Genomic DNA, 22,133 nt, shown 5'->3' with positions numbered 1-22,133 from the left:
GGAGTCCCTGGAGAAGGGACATATTCGCCCATCGTCGTCACCATTGGGAGCAGGGTTCTTTTTTGTAGCCAAGAAGGATGGTTCGCTAAGACCGTGTATTGATTACCGCCTTCTTAATAAGATCACTGTTAAGTTTCAGTATCCCTTGCCATTGATTTCTGACTTGTTTGCTCGGATTAAGGGGGCTAGTTGGTTTACTAAGATTGATCTTCGTGGTGCGTATAATCTGGTGAGAATCAGGCAGGGAGATGAATGGAAAACGGCATTTAATACGCCCGAGGGTCATTTTGAGTATCTGGTGATGCCGTTCGGACTTGCCAATGCTCCATCTGTTTTTCAGTCTTTTATGCATGACATTTTCCGTGAGTATCTGGATAAATTCTTGATTGTTTACTTGGATGACATTTTGATCTTCTCAGATGATTGGGAGTCTCATGTGAAGCAAGTCAGAATGGTTTTCCAGGTACTGCGTGCTAATTCCTTGTTCGTGAAGGGATCAAAGTGTCTCTTCGGTGTGCAGAAAGTTTCATTTTTGGGGTTCATCTTTTCCCCTTCTACTATCGAGATGGATCCGGTTAAGGTTCAGGCCATCCAGGATTGGACTCAGCCGACATCTCTAAAAAGTTTGCAGAAATTCCTGGGCTTTGCTAATTTTTATCGTCGCTTCATCTGTAATTTTTCTAGCATTGCCAGACCATTGACCGATTTGACCAAGAAGGGTGCTGATTTGGTTAATTGGTCTTCTGCTGCCGTGGAAGCTTTTCAGGAGTTGAAGCGTCGTTTTTGCTGTGCCCCTGTGTTGTGTCAACCTGATGTTTCTCTTCCGTTCCAGGTCGAGGTTGATGCTTCTGAGATTGGTGCAGGGGCGGTTTTGTCACAGAGAGGTTCTGGTTGCTCAGTGTTCAAACCATGTGCTTTCTTTTCCAGGAAATTTTCTGCTGCTGAGCGTAATTATGATGTGGGCAACCGAGAGTTGCTGGCCATGAAGTGGGCATTCGAGGAGTGGCGTCATTGGCTTGAGGGTGCTAAGCATCGCGTGGTGGTTTTGACTGATCATAAGAACCTTACTTATCTTGAGTCTGCCAAGCGCTTGAATCCTAGACAGGCCCGTTGGTCGTTATTTTTTGCTCGTTTTGATTTTGTGATTTCATACCTTCCGGGCTCTAAAAATGTGAAGGCGGATGCTCTGTCTAGGAGTTTTGTGCCCGACTCTCCGGGGTTATCTGAGCCGGCGAGTATCCTCAAGGAAGGAGTCATTGTGTCTGCCATCTCCCCTGATTTGCGGAGAGTGTTGCAGAAATTTCAGGCTAATAAACCTGATCGTTGTCCGGCCGAGAAACTGTTCGTCCCTGATAGGTGGACTAGTAAAGTTATCTCTGAACTTCATTGTTCGGTGCTGGCCGGTCATCCAGGAATCTTTGGTACCAGGGAGTTGGTTGCTAGATCCTTCTGGTGGCCATCTCTGTCACGGGATGTGCGTGCTTTTGTGCAGTCCTGTGGAATTTGTGCTAGGGCTAAGCCCTGCTGTTCACGTGCCAGTGGGTTGCTTTTGCCCTTGCCGGTCCCGAAGAGGCCTTGGACACATATTTCGATGGATTTCATTTCTGACCTTCCCGTTTCTCAAAAGATGTCTGTCATTTGGGTGGTCTGTGATCGCTTTTCTAAAATGGTCCATCTGGTGCCCTTGGTTAAATTGCCTTCCTCCTCTGATTTGGTGCCTTTGTTCTTCCAGCATGTGGTTCGTTTACATGGCATTCCTGAGAATATTGTTTCTGACAGAGGTTCCCAGTTTGTCTCGAGGTTCTGGCGAGCCTTTTGTGGTAGGATGGGCATTGACCTATCTTTTTCCTCGGCCTTCCATCCTCAGACTAATGGCCAGACCGAACGAACCAATCAGACCTTGGAAACATATCTGAGATGTTTTGTTTCCGCTGACCAGGATGATTGGGTGTCATTTTTGCCGTTGGCTGAGTTCGCCCTTAATAATCGGGCCAGCTCGGCTACCTTGGTCTCTCCATTTTTCTGCAATTCTGGGTTCCATCCTCGTTTCTCTTCAGGACAGGTTGAGTCTTCGGACTGTCCTGGTGTGGATTATGTGGTGGACAGGTTGCAGCAGATCTGGACTCAGGTAGTGGACAATTTGACCTTGTCCCAGGAGAAGGCTCAGCTTTTCGCTAATCGCAGACGCCGTGTGGGACCCCGACTTCGTGTTGGGGATCTGGTTTGGTTATCTTCTCGTCATATACCTATGAAGGTTTCCTCTCCTAAATTTAAACCTCGTTTTATTGGTCCGTATAGGATTTCTGAGATTCTCAATCCGGTGTCTTTTCGTCTGACCCTCCCAGACTCCTTTTCCATACATAATGTATTCCATAGGTCGTTGTTGAGGAGATACGTGGCACCTATGGTTCCATCTGTGGAGCCTCCTGCCCCTGTTTTGGTGGAGGGGGAATTGGAGTATATTGTGGAGAAGATTTTGGATTCTCGTGTCTCTAGACGGAAACTCCAGTATCTGGTCAAATGGAAGGGTTATGCTCAGGAAGATAATTCCTGGGTTTTTGCCTCTGATGTCCATGCCCCAGATCTTGTTCGTGCCTTTCATGTGGCTCATCCTGGTCGGCCTGGGGGTTCTGGTGAGGGTTCGGTGACCCCTCCTCAAGGGGGGGGTACTGTTGTGAATTCTGTGGCTGAGTTCACTTCTGTGGTCACAAGTGGTATTGCAGTCTCTGGGCTTCCTCCCTCAGGTGTTTTGGTGAGCTCGTTGGCTGCCTTGCTATTTAGCTCCACCTGAGTCTGTCTTCCTTGCTCCTTGTCAATGTTCCAGTGTTGGATCTGAGCTACTGCATCTTTCCTTATGCCTGCTGCTCTGCTAGATAAGTGCTTCTAGTTTGTTTTCTGTTTTTTCTGTCCAGCTTGTTATTATCTTTTGCTGGAAGCTCTGAGAAGCAAAGGGGTGCTCCGCCGTGCTGTTAGTTCGGCACGGTGGGTCTTTTTGCCCCTTTGCGTGGTTTTCGTTTTAGGGTTTTTTGTAGACTGCATAGTTCTCTTTGCTATCCTCGCTCTGTCTAGAATATCGGGCCTCACTTTGCTGAATCTATTTCATTCCTACATTTGTCTTTTCATCTTGCTAACAGTCATTATATGTGGGGGCTGCCTATTCCTTTGGGGTATTTCTCTGAGGTAAGTCAGGCTTGTATTTCTATCTTCAGGCTAGTCAGCTCCTCAGGCAGTGTCGAGTTGCATAGGTAGTTGATAGGCGCAATCCACTGCTGCTTCCAGTTGTGTGAGGATAGATCAGGTACTGCAGTCTACAGAGATTCCACGTCTCAGAGCTCGTCCTATTGTTTTGGGTTATTGCCAGATCTCTGTATGTGCGCTGATTACTGCACGCTGTGTTGCCTGATTGCCAGCCATAACAAACATCATATCAAGTCCCAAGTCCTCTTCCCACTGCTTCATACACTTTAACCCCTTTACCCCCAAGGGTGGTTTGCACGTTATGGATCGGGCCAATTTTTACAATTCTGACCACTGTCCATTTATGAGGTTATAACTCTGGAACGCTTCAACCGATCCCGGTGATTCTGACATTGTTTTCTCGTGACATACTGTACTTCATGATAGTGGTAAAATTTCTTTGATATTACCTGCGTTTATTTGTGAAAAAAACGCAGCACGGAGGGCGGCACGGTGGCGCAGTGGTTAGCACAGCAGCCTTGCAGCGCTGGGGTCCTGGGTTCTAATCCCACCCAGGACAACATCTGCAAAGAGTTTGTATGTTCTCTCCGTGTTTGCGTGGGTTTCCTCCGGGCACTCCGGTTTCCTCCCACATTCTAAAGACATACTGATAGGGATTCTAGATTGTGAGCCCCATCAGGGGACAGTGATGATAATGTGTGAAAAACTGTAAAGCGCTGCGTAATATGTTAGCGCTATATAAAAATAAAGATTATTTAAAGATTATTTATTTAAAACGGAAATTTGGCGAAAATTTAGAAAATTTCGCAATTTTCCAACTTTGAATTTTTATGTAATTAAATTACAGAGATATGTCACACAAAATACATTTCCCACATGTCTACTTTACATCAGCACAATTTTGGAACCAAAATTTTTTTTTGTTAGGGAGTTATAAGGGTTAAAAGTTGACCAGCAATTTCTCATTTTTACAACACCATTTTATTTTAGGGACCACATCTCATTTGAAGTCATTTTGAGGGGTCTATATGATAGAAAATACCCAAGTGTGACACCATTCTAAATACTGCACCCCTCAAGGTTCTCAAAACCACATTCAAGAAGTTTATTAACCCTTCAGGTGCTTCACAGGAATTTTTGGAATGTTTAAATAAAAATTAACATTTAACTTTTTTTCACAAAAAATTTACTTCAGCTCCAATTTGTTTTATTTTACCAAGGGTTACAGGAGAAAATGGACCGCAAACGTTGTTGTACAATTTGTCCTGAGTACGCTGATACCCCATATGTGGGGGTTAACCACAGTTTGGGCGCATGGCAGAGCTCAGAAGGGAAGGAGCGCCATTTGACTTTTCAATGCAAAATTGACTGGAATTGAGATGGGACACCATGTTGCGTTTGGAGAGCCACTGATGTGCCTAAACATTGAAACCCCCCACAAGTGACACCATTTTGGAAAGTAGACCCCCTAAGGAACTTATCTGGAGGTGTGGTGAGCACTTTGACCCACCAAGTGCTTCACAGAAGTTTATAATGCAGAACCGTAAAAATAATCTTTTTTTTTCACAAAAATTATCTTTTCGCCCCCAATTTTTTATTTTCCCAATGGTAAGAGAAGAAATTGGACCACAAAAGTTGTTGCACAATTTGTCCTGAGTACTCTGATACCCCATATGTGGGGGTAAACCACTGTTTGGGCGCATGGGAGAGCACGGAAGGGAAGGAGCGCCGTTTGACCTTTCAATGCAAAATTGACAGGAATTGAGATGGGACGCCATGTTGCGTTTGGAGAGCCACTGATGTGCCTAAACATTGAAACCCCCCACAAGTGACACCATTTTGGAAAGTAGACCCCCTAAGGAACTTATCTGGAGGTGTGGTGAGCACTTTGACCCAGCAAGTGCTTCACAGAAGTTTTGTAATGCAGAACTGTAAAAATAAAACAAAAATTTTTTCCCACAAAAATAATTTTTTAGCCCCCAGTTTTGTATTTTCCAGAGGGTAAAAGGAGAAATTGGACCCCAAAAGTTGTTGTCCAATTTGTCCTGAGTGCATTGATACCCCATATGTGGGGGGGGGACCAGCGTTTGGGCGCATGGGAGAGCTCGGAAGGGAAGGAGCGCCATTTGGAATGCAGACTTAGATGGAATGGTCTGCAGGCGTCACATTGCGTTTGCAGAGCCCCTAATATACCTAAACAGTAGAAACCCCCCACAAGTGACCCCATATTGGAAACTAGACCCCCCCACGAACTTATCTAGATGTGTTGTGAGAACTTTGAGCCCCCAAGTGTTTCACTACAGTTTATAACGCAGAGCCGTGAAAATAAAAAATCTCTTTTTTTCCCACAAAAATTATTTTTTAGCCCCCAGTTTTGTATTTTCCCAAGGGTAACAGGAGAAATTGGACCCCAAAAGTTGTTGTCCAATTTGTCCTGAGTACGCTGATACCCCATATGTTGGGGTAAACTCCTGTTTGGGCACACGGGAGAGCTCGGAAGGGAAGGAGCACTGTTTTACTTTTTCAATGCAGAATTGGATGGAATTGAGATCGGTCGCCATGTCGCGTTTGGAGAGCCACTGATGTGTCTAAACAGTGGAAACCCCCAATTATAACTGAAATCCTAATCCAAACACACCACTAACCCTAATCCCAACGGTAACCCTAACCACACCTCTAACTCAGACACACCCCTAATCCCAACCGCAAATGTAATCCAAACCCTAACCCTAACTTTAGCCCCAACCCTAACTTTAGCCCTAACCCTAACCCTAGCCCTAACCCTAATGGGAAAATGGAAATAAATACATTTTTTTAATTTTTAAATTTTTCCCTAACTAAGGGGGTGATGAAGGGGGGTTTGATTTACTTTTAGAGCGGGTTTTTTAGCGGATTTTTATGATTGGCAGCCGTCACACACTGAAAGATGCTTTTTATTGCAAAAAATATTTTTTGCGTTACCACATTTTGAGAGCTATAATTTTTCCATGTTTTGGTCCACAGAGTCATGTGAGGTCTTGTTTTTTGCGGGACGAGTTGACGTTTTTATTGGTAACATTTTTGATCGTGACATTTTTTGATCGCTTTTTATTCCGATTTTTGTGAGGCAGAATGACCTAAAACCAGCTATTCATGAATTTCTTTTGGGGGAGGCGTTTATACCGTTCCGCGTTTGGTAAAATTGATAAAGCAATTTTATTCTTCGGATCAGTACGATTAAAGCGACACCTCATTTATATCATTTTTTTAATGTTTTGGCGCTTTTATACGATAAAAACTATTTTATAGAAAAAATAATTATTTTTGCATCGCTTTATTCTGAGGACTATAACTTTTTTATTTTTTTGCTGATGTTGCTGTATGGCGGCTCGTTTTTTGCGGGACAAGATGACACTTTCATCGGTACCATGGTTATTTATATCTGTCTTTTTGATCGCGTATTATTCCACTTTTTGTTCGGCGGTACGATAATAAAGCGTTGTTTTTTGCCTCGTTTTTTTTTTTTTTCTTACGGTGTTTACTGAAGGGGTTAACTAGTGGGACAGCTTTATAGGTCGGGTTGTTACGGATGCGACGATACTAAATATGTGTACTTTTATTGTTTTTTTTTTTATTTAGATAAAGAAATGTATTTATGGGAATAATATATATATATATTTTTTTCATTATTTAGGATTTTTTTTTTTTTTTTTTTACACACTTGTAAATTTTTTTTTAAACTTTTTTACTTTGTCCCGGGGGGGACAATACAGATCGGTGATCTGCCAGTTTGCACAGCACTCTGACAGATCACCGATCTGTCAAACAGCGCTGCAGCGTTACCAAGTGCCTGCTCTGAGCAGGCACTTGGTAAGCCACCTCCCTCCCTGCAGGACCCAGATCCGCGGCCATCTTGGATCCGGGACTTGCTGCAGGGAGGAGGTAAGAGACCCCCGGAGCAACGCGATCACATCGCGTTGCTGCGGGGGTCTCAGGGAAGCCCGCATGGAGCCCCCTCCCTGCGCGATGCCTCCCTGCACCGCCGGCACATCGCGATCATCTTTGATCGCGGTGTGCCGGGGGTTAATGTGAGGGGGGCTGTCCGTGACCGCTCCTGGCACATAGTGCCGGATGTCAGCTGCGATAGGCAGCTGACACCCGGCCGCGCTCCCCCCGTGAGCGCGGCCGATCGCGCTGGACGTAACATTCCGTCCTTGGGAATTAAGGCCCACCCCACATGGACGGAATATTACGTCCAATGGCAGAAAGGGGTTAATTTGTCCTCGCCTTGCAAAGCATTAATTATAGAATATAATACAGAAATTGTCCCCCTACCCAAGGGATCGGCCACACATTTTTGTTCAAAGCCTGATATAGAGAAGGGGGTTCTGTTCGATAGAATCTGTTTAGCAAAATTGAAAATTTGATTCGTACGGAAGGCTTCTCCAAATGGTGGGTTATGTTTCCGGATGAAATCTTGCATAGTTAACAATGTGTTAAACGGGGTACATAGATTTTTTAATGTAGTTTTACCATTTAATATCCACCATGAGTAAGGGCGGGGGTCTAAACCTGGCAAGAACATCGGATTGTTAAATAGATATTGTAATAGGGTATATTTAGACTGGAGCTCATGTTTGAATCTTTCTTTTCTCCAGAGAATTAACGAGTGAGCGGCAAAAGGCGCTCTGATAGAAACGTCACGTGGGAGTTTCTCCATGGTCCATAATAGGCCTGGTAATGAATAGGGTTTTAAAAGATGTGATTCTAGATAGACCCATCTAGGTTTATTATTAGCTGAACAAACTTTGGTTAATTGAGCAATTTGGGCTGATTTAAAGTAGGCTTTAAAATTAGGTAGGGATAATCTTCCCCTTTTTCTATGTATAAACATTGTTTTCTGTTTGATTCTCGGTTTCTTTCCCTGCCATATGAACTTTGAAATTATGGTATGTATATCCCGAAAGACCTTGGAGGGTATTGAGATAGGAAGGAAGCGAAATAAGTATAAGAATCGTGGAAAAGATACCATTTTTATGGCATTTAATCTTCCCAGCCAAGACAGCGCCATTGAAGACCATCTGGTCACGTCTTTCCGAAGGTTCTGAATTAATGGAATATAGTTCCATTTGTATAGTGGTGATTTATTGGTCGTAAGATTTATCCCTAAATAAGTCAAAAAGTGCTCTTTTTTTGTGAACCCAAACTGGGAGGTTAGGCCTGATTGTATTTCTTCAGGGGTATTTATAAATAAAGCTTCAGACTTTGACATTGATCTTAAGACCTGAAATTAATTCAAACTCGCGAAGTAATGAAAATAGGTTGGGGACAGTAGTGTGCGGGCTAGTAATGGACAGGAGGAGGTCATCAGTGAAGAGACGAACTTTACACTGGTTTCCTAAGTCGATGGAGCCTAATATGTTGGGATTATGTCTTGTAGCTTCAGCTAAAGGTTCCATAGGTAAAGCAAATAATGCTGATGATAAGGGGCATCCCTGTCTAGTTCCTCTCTTAATGTTAATTGGAAGGTGGCGTACTGAGGGTAGTTTGAGATATGCTGTCTAGGTTTCTTCTTATGTTGTCTGGCCCTTGTCTCATAGGTATAAAACCTACATGGTCTCTATGTATTAGTGAGGGGAGTATCTTGTTAATTCTGTCAGTGATAATTGACGTGAATATTTTAAGATCAACGTTTAGAAGTGAAATAGGCCTATAATTTATGGTTAATAGGTGGTCTCTTTTCGGCTTGGGGATCACAGTCACCTGCGCAGTGTAGAATTCGGGGGGGCATCTGGGATCCAGTTAGAAAGGTATTGCAGACATTTTTTATATGGGGCGTGAGTGATTCATAAAATTTTTTGTAATAAAGAGCTGTGAGGCCGTCAGGTCCGGGCGCCTTGCCTGCCTTCAAGGTTTTGATTATTAATTGTATTTCTTCATCAGTTATATCTGCTTGAAGTTGTTGGGATGTGGGTTCGCTGATTTTGGGAAGTGATAAGTTTTGTAAAAAGGAATGTAAAAGGTTTGGAGGAGGGGGTTGTGGAGAAGAGTAAAGTTTTTGGTAGTAGTCGTGGAATTCCTTATAAATAATTTCAGGGTGTGCTGAGACGCGACCTTTAGGCTATGTGTCAGAATCTGCACCTTTTTTTGGTATGTGTATACGTTGCAGATTTTTGTGCGGATTTCTTCCTTTTTTTACCCCTGCAGGTTTCTATTATGGAATGGGTGCAGAAACGCAGCAGTTCTGCACAAAGAATTGACATGGTCCTTTTTTGAATCTGCTGCGTTTTCTGTGCAGAATTTTCTGCACCATTGACACAGAATTTTTATTTTGCCATTGATTTACATTGTACTGTAAATCACTTGCAGATCTGCAGCGTTTCTGCGCAGAAAAAAAAGCTGCAGTTCTGCAGGAAATCTGCAACGTGTGCACATACCCTTAGAACCTTTAATTGATGGTATAGTGTTTAATAGCTCCTTTATCCTTAATTGTCACGCTAGCATTCTACTTGGCTTGTTTGCCTGCCTATAGAAGGTGGCCCTGGTCCAGGTCAAAGCTCTCTCAGTTCTGTTGGTAAGAGTGGCGTTTAATTGCAATTTGGTATCCTGTATCTGTTTAATTAGATAGCGGGAGGTAGATATTTGGTTTGCTTGTTCAAGTTTCGCTAACTTGTTTTCTAATTTATTTTGAAGCTCTGATCTATTCTTTTTGTTTGCGGATAGTTTGATGAAAGTACCAGTAAGGCTACGTTCACATTAGCGTTGTGCGGGGCAGCGTCGGGCGCAGCCGCGGCGACGCATGTGTCATGCGCCCCTATATTTAACATTGGGGGCGCATGGACATGCGTTGTCTTGCGTTTTGTGACGCATGTGTCATTTTGGCGCAACTGTCAGGGCGCAGAGGACGCTGCATGATGCGGTGTTTTCTGCGCCAAAAATCATGCAGAAATGAACGCATGCATCACAAAAAGCTGCGTTGTGCATGCGTTTTTGCATGCGTAGTGCGTTGCCTCGCCGACACTGCCCCGCACAACGCTAACGTGAACGTAGCCTAATGTATTTTTTATGGGCTAACCACACGTTTTCAGGAGAAGAATCTTTGTTCACATTAGATTGGAAATAGAATTATAACTCCTCTTTGAGTGGTGATTATAGGGTCCATAATGAGGGTATTGTTTAGTCGCCATCGAAACAGGCGCGATGTCGTAATGTTGAATTTAAACACAGGCGTGAGAATAAGATAGTTGGCAGTGTTTGTGCTGTGGTTAGATGTAGGTCAATTCTTGAATATGACTTTTGTACCGAGGAAAAGCATGTGTATCCTCTCGCCGATTCATTAGTCTCCCTCCATACGTTCACCAGCCTACTTTCGCTCATTAAGCTTAGGATGTTTTTTCTATCTATTTTGGTTATGTCTGACCGTTTTAGAGCGCTGCTGTCTAGATGTGGATTTAGAGTAAAGTTAAAATCCCCACACCATATCATATGATGGTGTGGAATTGTAGATATTTTAGACAAAATTAATTTAAAAACCAAAGTTTGAGTATTAGTGGGTAAGTAGCTATTCACTATGCAAATATTATGGCCTTGTAAGGTACCCTGGATAATTATAAACCTGCCCTCAGGGTCTGAGTATGTGTTGTCTATCTGAAGTGGAAGACTATTTTTCAGAAATATGGCCACTCCTAGTTTTTCGTTCCCAAGATGCTAAAAAGAAACGCGTGAAGTGAGAATCAAAATATTTGGGGCTTGAAGACTTGGAGAAGTGGGTTTCTTGTAGACCTATAATATCGGGTTTTTGTTTATGATAGTCTAGAAAAGCTTTTCTACGTTTCATGGGAGAGTTAAACCCTCGCACATTGTGGGAAAGGACTCTACACATAGTAATATAACCAGTTATTGCTGAATGACGAAGGGTCTTGGAATTCCAACTCAATCTTCCCCGTAATAGACCACGACCGGTATGGATGACATCGACAGATATAACCATTTCTGTGGAGGCACAATAGGGAAGAGACATAAAGGGGGACAACATCATAAAACAAACAAAGAATCAATTGGGTTAAAAACCCAGGTTGTATGGTGATTTGGGGCTCCATAACGGGAGATCCAGGTATCACCAAAGTTGGGCAGCATGTGAAATGCCCGATTGCCAAACCTCTATCTGAAGATGCTCTTATAAGGGAAGAATAAATATATTAAAAAAAAGGGGGGGGGGGGAGGATAGGCCGGAGGTTGAGCAGTGTATTTATCTAACACTCAAGTAATAAAATAAGCCCCATAACTAAAGTGCAGTGCCGCGATTAGTAACTGTAGGTGACCCGATTTATTCATCTAATATAACACTTATAGAACCAAGGGTGCTGGTAGCAAGGACACCACGGCATGTGTAGCGTCTTTTCATACAATCCCCCTGGAAGACGCTGACACGAGGTATGGAAATATCTAATTTCTACATGGCACCTCACTTGCACTACATCTAGGAAAGATCTGTAGCATTTCCTGATGCCTAGCATACTCTGCATTTGGTTATCTTTTTAATATTGGTGGGCGTCAATATTTTTTTGTTGAAATGAATAATATGTGTATTTTATTCTCTTGGGCATTGTTTTCCCTTTTTTGTGTAGGTTTTATGTAAGCAATAATCAGGCAAAAAGTCTCTGCCCCCTGCACTCCATACACGATTATACTGGGAGATATTCAGCTGCCACTTGTGTTTTATCATCTAGACATTCGGACCACAGAAGAAGTCAGGAATACAAATTGGAGCTGGAGGCAATGAAGGAGCGTGTCCACACGAGAGCCTATCTCTTTGAGCAAGTCACCAAGGTCAGCAGTACGGGAAGGCTTTTGATTAGACTTCTTTTGTCTTGAGCCCATTTTACCTCCTTGGTCTTTGTTAGGGGTGTGCCACCAAAGACATGGAGCGCGGGTCTACACAGACCTTGATAAACGCCAGGTGGAATGACGACAGTCTGAGTGAAGGCCACGGCGGCAGGCTTCAAGACGTAGAATCCTGATAAGGCAAGTAAGGAAAGCAGAGAGCAGTCCTGATATCTCCGAGTCCTGGGGAAGTCACAGTGAGGTCTGAGTCTTGGGACACAGCTAATATCGGCATAAGGACAGTAGAAATTTTCCAAGTAATGAATAAACTGAGTGAAGAGGTGTCATGCTGGATAGTATAGCGCTGATGGATGGTACACTGCATGGCCGACATTGGCTGAATATCTTTGGAGTGTGAAAGAAGGAAAGCCATGAGAACACGGGGAACAGAAAAACTCCTTGCAGATGTAGTGGGCTTTGAACCCAGGACCCCATAGCTTAGCACTAAGCTACCGTACTGCCCAAAACAAATTTCCCTAATGTCAGATGGTGCAATAGTCAGTGCTGCCAGTTAGCAACTACCTGACTGTTAGTTCTTCCACCCATAGTAAAAGATGACGTAGACCCGGATCTCCCCTTTAACAATAAAGCTTTAACAGTGGTGTCACAGGAGCGTTAATAATTACAATGGCCCATATTTCCTCCTCTCTCCCATCACGGAAAATGACAGTGATTGCAGTGGATCTCCCCCTCCTGGTGCACGGCAGGCTGTTTTTATGCAGCCTCTGTATGGGCAGTCGTCAGCCATTCCTACTGATTGACACCAGGTGCAGGAAAAATACGTTTTTTGGGAATGTTTTTCAATAAAATAAGGTAGAAAAAAATCCAATTAAAATATATAATCTAATTCATAACTGCTGTTAAAGAGGAAAAAAAAAATCAAAACTCCAGAATTGTGTTTTTTTTGGTCGCTGCAGCACGATATAAAAAAAGCAATAAGAAGGAAAATGTCACGTCGACCTAAGAATGGTATTAACAGAAACACCAGCTCGCCGTGCAAAAATCAGTCATGTTGCTCCATTCATGGAGAACTGAAAGTGATGGGGCTCACAAAGTGGCGGCTCAAATCAAGCTAACAATTTATTCCCTACAACTTTGGCATCAATAATTCTGGACCTGGAGACTTGGGTGGTCATTTTACTGTACAGCGAGTGCTGTGAAAACCACACAAAAATCAACGGGAGAATTAATTTTTTTTTACCAATTTCCTGCACTTGAAATTTTTTGGCCATTTTCCCTTATTACATATAGCAAAATAAATGGTAGTGCGGTAAAGACTACATCTTGTCTCCCAAAAAGCAAGCCTTCATACAGACTACGTAGAGGAAAAAAATAAAGAAAAGTTAGGGTTGTTTTAAAATAGGAGAGGAAAAAATTAAAATGCAAAAAAACAAATTAGGAGAGTTCTTAAAGGGAATCTGTCAGCAGGTTTTTTGTAATCTGATAGCAGCACGAGGCAGGGCTAAACCAGACATTTCAACCGTGCCGCTTATCAAACTCTGTCGGGATGGTTACTAGTAATGATTGTTTTATCAGCAGGAGCTCATCACTGCTGGGACAGGACATGAGTGACTTCACCCCCTTGTATGATGAGCAGCTCACTGTCTATAGCTATGTACACTGAGAACCTGATGGGTGTGAGGTCAGGTGTGGGTAAAGCAGATGTGCTGTGGGCGGGGTTAGCTGTGGTGTGGGAGGGACAGCTGTGATGTGGGTGGGCGGGGTTAGCTGTGGTGTGGGATGGGTTAACTGGTGTGGGCAGGGCAGCTTTTTCAGCTTTGAGGAAAAAAAAACTGATTGCATCACAGCTACCGCACCCAGTAACCTAAGTGACACATCGCTGGAACTGGGCTCTCTGCCCCTACATAATGCTTCTCTCAGATTACATAGCAAACACCTGTTGACAGTCCCTTTAAGAAAAGCTTAAAGGCAGTGCCCAACTGGAAAGCAGAGAGGTGGATTTACTACAGCCGTAAGGATTAACGTTTTTGCATACAAAGCGCTGAGCCAGACTGGCAAAGTTGAAAAAGAAGCAGCGTGATCCTGTGGTTAGTAGGTGTAAAAGGAGCGTGGTGGGCTGCCGGATCAGACGGTGGCGCGGTGGGCTGCTGGATCAGAAGGTGGCACGGTGGGCTGCTGGATCAGACGGTGGCGCGGTGGGCTTGCCATCTCAGACTCTCTTTTTTCTGTAGGGTTTCCATGTCCACATTCTGGAGATAAAGATCTACCTGACCAGCAGAAGAATAATAATAAATAATAATAATTTTATTTATATAGCGCCAACATATTCCGCAGCGCTTTACAAATTATAGAGGGGACTTGTACAGACAATAGACATTACAGCATAACAGAAATACAGTTCAAAACAGATACCAGGAGGAGTGAGGGCCCTGCTCGCAAGCTTACAGACTATGAGGAAAAGGGGAGACACGAGAGGTGGATGGTAACAATTGCTTTAGTTATTCGGACCAGCTATAGTGTAAGGCTCGGGTGTTCATGTAAAGCTGCATGAACCAGTTACCTGCCTAAGTATGTAGCAGTACAGACACAGAGGGCTAATACTGCATAAAGTGTATGAGAACATAATGCGAGGAACCTTTTTTTTTTTTTTTTTTTTTTTTTTATTATAAATAGGCCACACAGGGATCGTTAGGTTAAGAAGAATGGACGATTCAGACACTGGACATCACTGAGGAATCGCTTGTCTCCAGTCATTTCCCATTAGTTGTGCATCTTTTTATCATTTCATGCTTGTGCTCAGGGTCAGCCATTTGGGATGTTCAACATTGATACAGATTCCCAGTGGAAACCACTCCATTACAATGACTGCCTATTTAGGCAATGTAGATAAGCAGCAAATAACCCTAATGTGATGCACTACAGATACAAGCAATCCTTGGTGTTTGCATTTTTTGTAATGTTTATGAGTGGAAAATTATCTAGTAAAAACAAGAAATGCAACAATTGTTTAACTGGAAATGGTCTCCGCCATCATGAGCAGAAATTGTACTGGGCTGCCAGTAAAAGCTTCACGTGTCCTTCCTGGTATGAGACTACTAATGAGATGAGATGTGTAAAGGGGGCAAAGGGCAGCAAAGTTGGGGAATCCATTAATGTTTGTGAGACTGACTAACCAAAGTACAGATGCTTCTCACAAAATTAGAATATCATCAAAAAGTTCATTTTATTTCAGTTCTTCAATACAAAAAGTGGATCTCATATATTAGATAGTTATTACACAGAGTAATCTATTTCAAGTGTTTATTGATTATAAGGTCAATAGTGTCCTCTTATGGAGGAGACTGATTACATAGCATTAGCATATTTACACAATTACTCAGCATTAATATTTTTTACTATATTTAGTCTAGAAAAAAAGGCAACTGAGGGGCGATCTAATAACCATGTATAAGTATATAAGGGGACAATATAAATATCTTGCTGAGGATCTGTTTATACCAAGGAAGGTGACGGTCACATGGGGCATTCTCTGCGTCTGGAGGAGAGAAGGTTTTTCCACCAACTTAGGATTCTCTACTGTTAGGGCAGTGAGAATCTGGAATTGCTTGCCTGAGGAGGTGGTGATGGCGAACTCAGCCATGGGGGTTCAAGAGAAGCCTGGATGTCTTCCTGGAGCGTAACAATATTGTATCTTACAGTTATTAGGTTCTTTAGAAGGACGTAGATCTGGGGATTTATTCTGACGGAATATATCCTGAACTGGATGGACAAAAGTCTTTTTTCAGCCTTCCTAATTATGTTACTATATTTAGCATATAAGAAACATCGGGTGATGAAAGCATCTTTGCATCCCGAACAATTTTCCTGGCAGTTGTGGACGACATTTTTGTTGGTCTACCTGACCGTGGTTTTGTTTTTATAGAGCCCCTGGTTTTCCATTTGTTAATCACAGTTTGAACACTGCTGACACCGCTGCATTATCAATTCCTTGGATATGCTTCTGTATCCCTTTCCTGTTTTATACAGTTCAACTACCTTTTCCCATAGATCCGTTGACAATTCTTTTATCAGGCCAAAATCACCAGGGTATGTGAGCTTTTGATCAGGGTCATTTGGACCACCGATACGCCTTTTAATAGCGGCAGTTAAGGGTACTTAAACCACAGCGCCGTTAATTAATGGCGCTATGGAAAAAGTATATAGCTCCCCCCAGAGTCGGATTTTCTCTGGGGTCTCGGTTGCCGGGGGTAGCCAAGACACCAAAGAACATGATTCGGGTCGGTTTTTACCGACCACCGAGTTGCGATCGCCGGTAATTAACCGTTTACTGGCGGTCGCAAAAAAAAAAGCAATTTGCCACTTAATTTCTCTGTCCTCCGATGTGATCGCACATCAGAGGACAGAGAAATGGAGTCCCCGATCGCCCCCCGATACTCACCAGTCTCCCCCGGTGCTCCACGTGGTTCCCCATGGGGGCCGCCATCTTCTTCCGGAAAAAAAATGGCGCATGCACAGTGCGCGCACCGGCTGGCACCTGGAAGATCTTTGGGGTCTCGGCTGCCGGGGGTAGCCGAGACCCCAAAGAACATGATCGGGGTCAGTTTTTACCGACCCCTGTTTTGTGATCGCCGGTAAATAAGCATGTACCGGCGACCACAAAAAAAAAAATGCGGTGTGTTATTCTTTGTCCTCTGATGTGATCGCACATCAGAGGACAGAGAAATAGGGGGATCGGGGACCCTGTTATACTTACCGGTGTCCCTGGGTCCTCCTCCTGGCCGCCGACATTTTCCTCCGGGAAGAAAATAGGCGCATGCGCAGTGCGCCCGCCGTGATCTGCCAGCCGGCAGAGGAAGATTCTTCCTCTGGTTTTATTTTGGTCACTGTGAGATGCCATCACCTTGATCAAAATAAAAAAATAGTAAATAACCCCCCCTTTATTAGGAAATAACCCCCCTTAGTTAGGAAAAAATAATACAATTAAAAAAAAGTATGTATTTCAATTTTCCAATTAGGGCTAGAGTTGGGGCTAGGGTTAGGGTTGGGGCTAAAGTTAGGGTTAGAGTTGGGATTAGGATTTGTATTAGGGATGGCATTAGGGTTACGTTTGGGATTAGGGTTAGGTTTGGGATTAGGGTTAAGGTTAGGGTTGGAATTAGGGGTGTATTGGGATTAGGGTTAGGTTTGAGGTTAGGGTTGAGATTAGGATTAGGGGTGTGTTGGGTTTAGGGTTATGGTTAGGGTTGGGATTAGGGTTGTTTTGGGGTTAGGGTTGTGATTAGGATTCTGGATCGGATTAGGGTTAGGGATGTGTTGGGGTTAGGGTTGGAGTTAGAATTAGGGGGTTTCAACTGTTTAGGTACATCAGGGGGTCTCCAAAAGAGACAGCCAATTTTGCACTCAAAAGGTCAAATGGTGCTCTCTCCCTTCTGAGCTCTGCCGTGCACCCAAACAGTGGTTTACCCCCACATATGGGGCATCAGCGTACTAAGTACCAGTTGGACAACAACTTTTGGGGTCCAGTTTCTCCTGTTACCCTTGCGAAAATAAAAAAAATTGGGGGCTAAAAAATATTTTTTTGTGGGAAAAAAATGATTTTTTATTTTCACGGCTCTGCATCAAACTTCTGTGAAGCACTTGGGCGGCAGCATATGGATGAGTACATCCTTTATTTTTTGACCATTGCTTTATTATTTGAGAGGTGCTAGTGTTTGGCATATTGACATTTGATTGTCTCTGTAGTATATTAATTTGCTAACATAAGGTATTCTCTTGTGAATACACTGTGCCTAGAATTAGGGTATACCACAAGGTGTTGACAAAAGGCTCATTATTATTGTATACCGCAACTGATTATTTTGCCTCTATATATTAGACACCTTGTGCACCTTTTTTATATCAAGATCAATAGAAGGGTAACAGTCTATATGACCCTCTTCTTGTGGAAACTATCCCACATTAGATCTTTAAAACTATTTCTTTACACCTTATAAGTATTTGTACACTTTATATTAAGTTATGGTGTGGTGGTGGTTTCATTTTTGATAAGATCCTGTAGGGTCACAAGGGAGAGCCGTCGACGAGTGGGGGCGCCACATCGATTTTTGGGTGCCAACCTCCACTGTTAGGTAGGGTTAGTGAGGGAAAGATCACGCCCCCCCCACCGTCTAGTCTCTATCCTTTCATATATTGTTTATGTTAAGATAGATTAAGGTGTTACTGTCTCCTGACCTGTTTTTATGGGTATTTTTACTCAGTATTTATTAAAAGTTATATTTTAAAGGGCTTTTTCAGTCCTTTGGTTATACGTTCAAAATGCTCACCACACATCTAAATAAGTTCCTTGGGGTGTAGTTTACAAAATAGGGTCACTTGTAGGGGGGTTCTACTGTTTAGGTACATCAGGAGCTCTGCAAATGCAACTTAACGCCCGCAGACCATTCCATCAAAGTCTGCATTTTAAAAAGTCACTACTTCCCTTCCGAGGCCCGATGTGTGCCTAAACAGTGGTCCCCCCCACACATGGGTATCAGCGTACTCAGGACAAATTGGACAACAACTTTTGGGGTCCAATTTCTCCTGTTACCCTTAGAAAAATAAAAAATTAGGGGCTAAAAAAAAATCATTTTTGTGGAAAAATGTTTTTTTATTTTCACGACTCTGCATTATAAACTTCTGTGAAGCACTTGGGCATTCAAAGTGCTCAACACACATCTAGATAAGTTCCTTGGGGGGTCTAGTTTCCAAAATGGGGTCACTTGTGGGGGGTTTCTACGGTTTAGGTATATCAGGGGCTCTGCAAACGCAACAGAACATTCTATCAAAGTCTGCATGCCAAAATGGCGCTCCTTCCCTTACGAGCTCTGCCATGCGCCCAAACAGGTCCCCCCCACATATGGGGTATCAGCGTACTCAGGATAAATTGCCCAATAAATTTTGTGGTCCAATTTCTCATGTTACCCTTGAGAAAATAAAAAAATTGCAAGCTAAAAAATCATTTTTGAGGGAAAAAAAGAGGGTTGTTTATTTTCACGGCTCTACGTTGTAAATTTCTGTGAAGCATTTGGTGGTTCAAAGTGCTCACCACACATCTAGATAAGTTCCATAATGGGTCTAGTTTCCAAAATGGGGTCACTTGTGGGAGGTTTCCACTGTTTAGGCACATCAGGGGCTCTCCAAACGCGACATGGCGTCCGATCTCAATTCCAGCCGATTCTGCATTGAAAAAGTCAAACGGAAATCCTTCTCTTCCAGGCTTTGCCATGCGCTCAAACTGTGGTTTACCCCCATATATGGGGTATTGGCGTACTCAGGACAAATTGCTCAACGACTTTCGTGGTCTAATTTCTTCTGTTACTCTTGTGAAAATAAAAATTTGGGGGTGAAAAGATCATTTTTGTAGAAAAAAGTGATTTTTTTATTTTCACGGCTCTATGTTATAAACTTCTGTGAAGCACCTGGGGGTTTAAAGTGCTCACCACACATCTAGAAAGGTTCCTTAAAGGGTCTAGTTTCCAAAATGGTGTAACTTGTGGTTTTCTTTTACTGTTTAGGCACACAGGGGCTCTCCAAATGCGACATGGCATCCGATCTCAATTCCAGCCAATTCTGCATTGAAAAAGTCAAACGGTGCTCCTTCTATTCCAAGCCATGCCGTGCGCCCAAACAGTGGTTTACCCACACATATGGGGTATCGGCGTATTCAGGAGAAATCGCACAACAAATTTTGTGGTTCATTTTCTCTTTTTACACTTGTGAAAATAAAAAAAATTGCTTCTGAAGTAAAATGTTTGCAAAAAAAAGCTAAATGTTCATTTTTTCCTTCCACGTTGTTTCAGTTCATGTGAAGCATGTAAAGGGTAATAAACTTCTTGAATGTGGTTTTGAGTTCTTAGAATGGTGTCAAGTTTGGGTATTTTCTGTCATGTACACCCCTCAAAGTGACTTTAAATGTGAGATGGTCCCTAAAAAAAAATGTTTTTGTAAATTTTGTTGTAAAAATGAGAAATCGCTGGTCAACTTTTAACCCTTATAACTTCCTAACAAAAAAAAAAATGTTGCTCCAAAGTTGTGCTGATGTAAAGCAGACATGTGGGAAATGTTATTTCTTAACTATTTTGTGTGACATATCTCTCTGATTTAAGGGAATAAAAATTGCAAAATTTTAAAAATGTTCGCCATATTTCCATTTTTTTCATAAATAATTTCAAGTAATATTGAAGAAATGTTACCACTAACATGAAGTACAATATGTCATGAAAAAACGATCTCAGAATCAGTGAGATCTGTTAAAGCGTTCCAGAGTTATAACCTCATAAAGGGACAGTGGTCAGAATTGTAAAAATTGGCTCGCTCATTAGTAAGTACCAAATTGGCTCTGTCACTAAGAGGTTAAAAAAGAGAAAACACAGTAGTTTGACAATAAATGTCTTCACCCAGCCACTAACCAATAGTGGAGAAAAAATGTTGGCGTTATTCATATTCTCCGAAAAAAGGCCAAGAAAGCAAAAATTCTGCTGGGGTATGTAAACTTTTGAGTACAACTGTAACTGTTGATTTAAGGCAGACCTGGGCAAGATGCGGCCCGCGGGCCGCATCTGGCCCGCCTAACGATTGTAAACGGCCCGCCGCCCCCGGCACCGCTCGGCCAGCCACCAGAGACAGTGCAGCTGCTGCGCGTCGCTGGTTCCCCTTCCCTTCAGCCATGCTGTGCCTGTGCGCCCTGCATTCAAACCCCTGTCCGCTGAGAGGCGCTGACCGCCGCTGGCACTTCCACATCAGGGAAGCGCCAGCAGCGGGTGATGTCACTCAGCGTGACACAGGCTGCTGCGCTGCTCTGGTCCGTTGCGCCGGTGTTCTGTGCGTGCGGCTGTACTGAGGTCACTTGTGGAGTCGGACGGTGCCGGTGGTCGGTGGTAAGTGATCCATGCCGCGGGGACCGGGTGATGAGCTGCCTGGCGCCTGCATGCATGATAGGGGGGGGGGAGGGAGCAGCGGCCAGCCCTGGGGGGAATGCAGATGGGGGCAGCACAAACAGGACATTATGGGGCTGTGGGGCACAATTATCAGGAGTCAGGACAGTATGATGGGGGCACAAGTGACAAATCAGGACAGTATGGGGGCACAAATGAAATCTGGACATTATGGGGGCACTAATGAAATCTGGACATTATGGGGGCACAAATGAATGAAATCTGGACATTATGGGGGCACTAATGAAATTGGACATTATGGGGGCACAAATGAATGAAATCTGGACATTATGGGGGCACAAATGAATGAAATCTAGACATTATGGGGGCACTAATGAAATCTGGACATTATGGGGGCACTAATGAAATCTGGACATTATGGGGGCATAAATGAATAAAATCAGGCCATTATGGGGGCATACATGAAATCGGGACATTATGGGGGCACAAATGAATGAAATCTGGACATTATGGGGGCACAAATGAATGAAATCTGGACATTATGGGGGCACTAATGAAATCTGGACATTATGGGGGCACTAATGAAATCCAGACATTATGGGGGCACAAATGAGATCTGGACATTATGTATTGTAAATCTCTGCATTGTTTAACATACTGTTTGTTTATGAAAATATAGCATATGTATACTACAGTATTGGGTAAAAATGAGTTAATTATATTATTATTCCCATAGTCCTAAATCAGGCAGGCTGAAGTCACTTCAAAAGATCAACAAATCACATATTCAATTGTGAAAATACCACAAAGGAAAAAAGGAAGTGAAGAGAGTGGGATAGTATTAAAAAATAATATATTTATTAACAACAATTAAAACAGTACACTAGGTACACCAAAGAATGGGGGGGGGAGGGAGGGGTTAACCACCAGACTATGTCAAGGGAAGACGGATCTGCATAGTACCACCAGGGTTAACACAATGGGATTAACCCAATTTATATCACGTATGATGGAATTGGTAGTGATATGAAGGTAAAGGAACAGCGAAAAAGGCACATAATGCTCATATATGAATGTCCACTGAAAATCAACCAATATTATGTCAATTTAAAGAGTATCCCATGTATATGGTATTTACTAAGGTAGTGAGTACATGTATATCCAGCAGTGCAACGGTGT

The 22,133-nt window shown here is 43.0% G+C and overlaps 1 protein-coding gene across 5 annotated transcripts in view; it reads left to right on the top strand.

Annotated features, from left to right (window-relative positions):
- FAM161B (FAM161 centrosomal protein B) overlaps positions 1–20,187 on the top strand; it is a 56,125-nt gene extending 35,938 nt beyond the window's left edge. For 2 of the 5 annotated variants that reach the window (XM_069735676.1, XM_069735698.1), the window contains exons 6-9: positions 11,907–12,006; positions 12,081–12,201; positions 14,253–14,305; positions 14,726–20,178. In XM_069735676.1, coding sequence (XP_069591777.1) covers positions 11,907–12,006; positions 12,081–12,197 — 217 coding nt within the window. In that variant the 3' untranslated portion in view covers positions 12,198–12,201; positions 14,253–14,305; positions 14,726–20,178. Of the gene's footprint in view, positions 1–11,906; positions 12,007–12,080; positions 12,206–14,252; positions 14,306–14,725 lie in introns of all 5 variants that reach the window. The other 3 variants (XM_069735683.1, XM_069735691.1, XM_069735705.1) reach the window with 3 other exon arrangements.
- Positions 20,188–22,133: the final 1,946 nt, after the last annotated feature.

This window comes from Ranitomeya imitator, chromosome 1 (genome assembly GCF_032444005.1).
Source record: "Ranitomeya imitator isolate aRanImi1 chromosome 1, aRanImi1.pri, whole genome shotgun sequence".
Classification (NCBI taxonomy): Eukaryota; Metazoa; Chordata; class Amphibia; order Anura; family Dendrobatidae; genus Ranitomeya; species Ranitomeya imitator.
The sequence above is the reverse complement of the archived record's forward strand: the minus strand, read 5'-3'. Positions and strand labels throughout refer to the sequence as shown.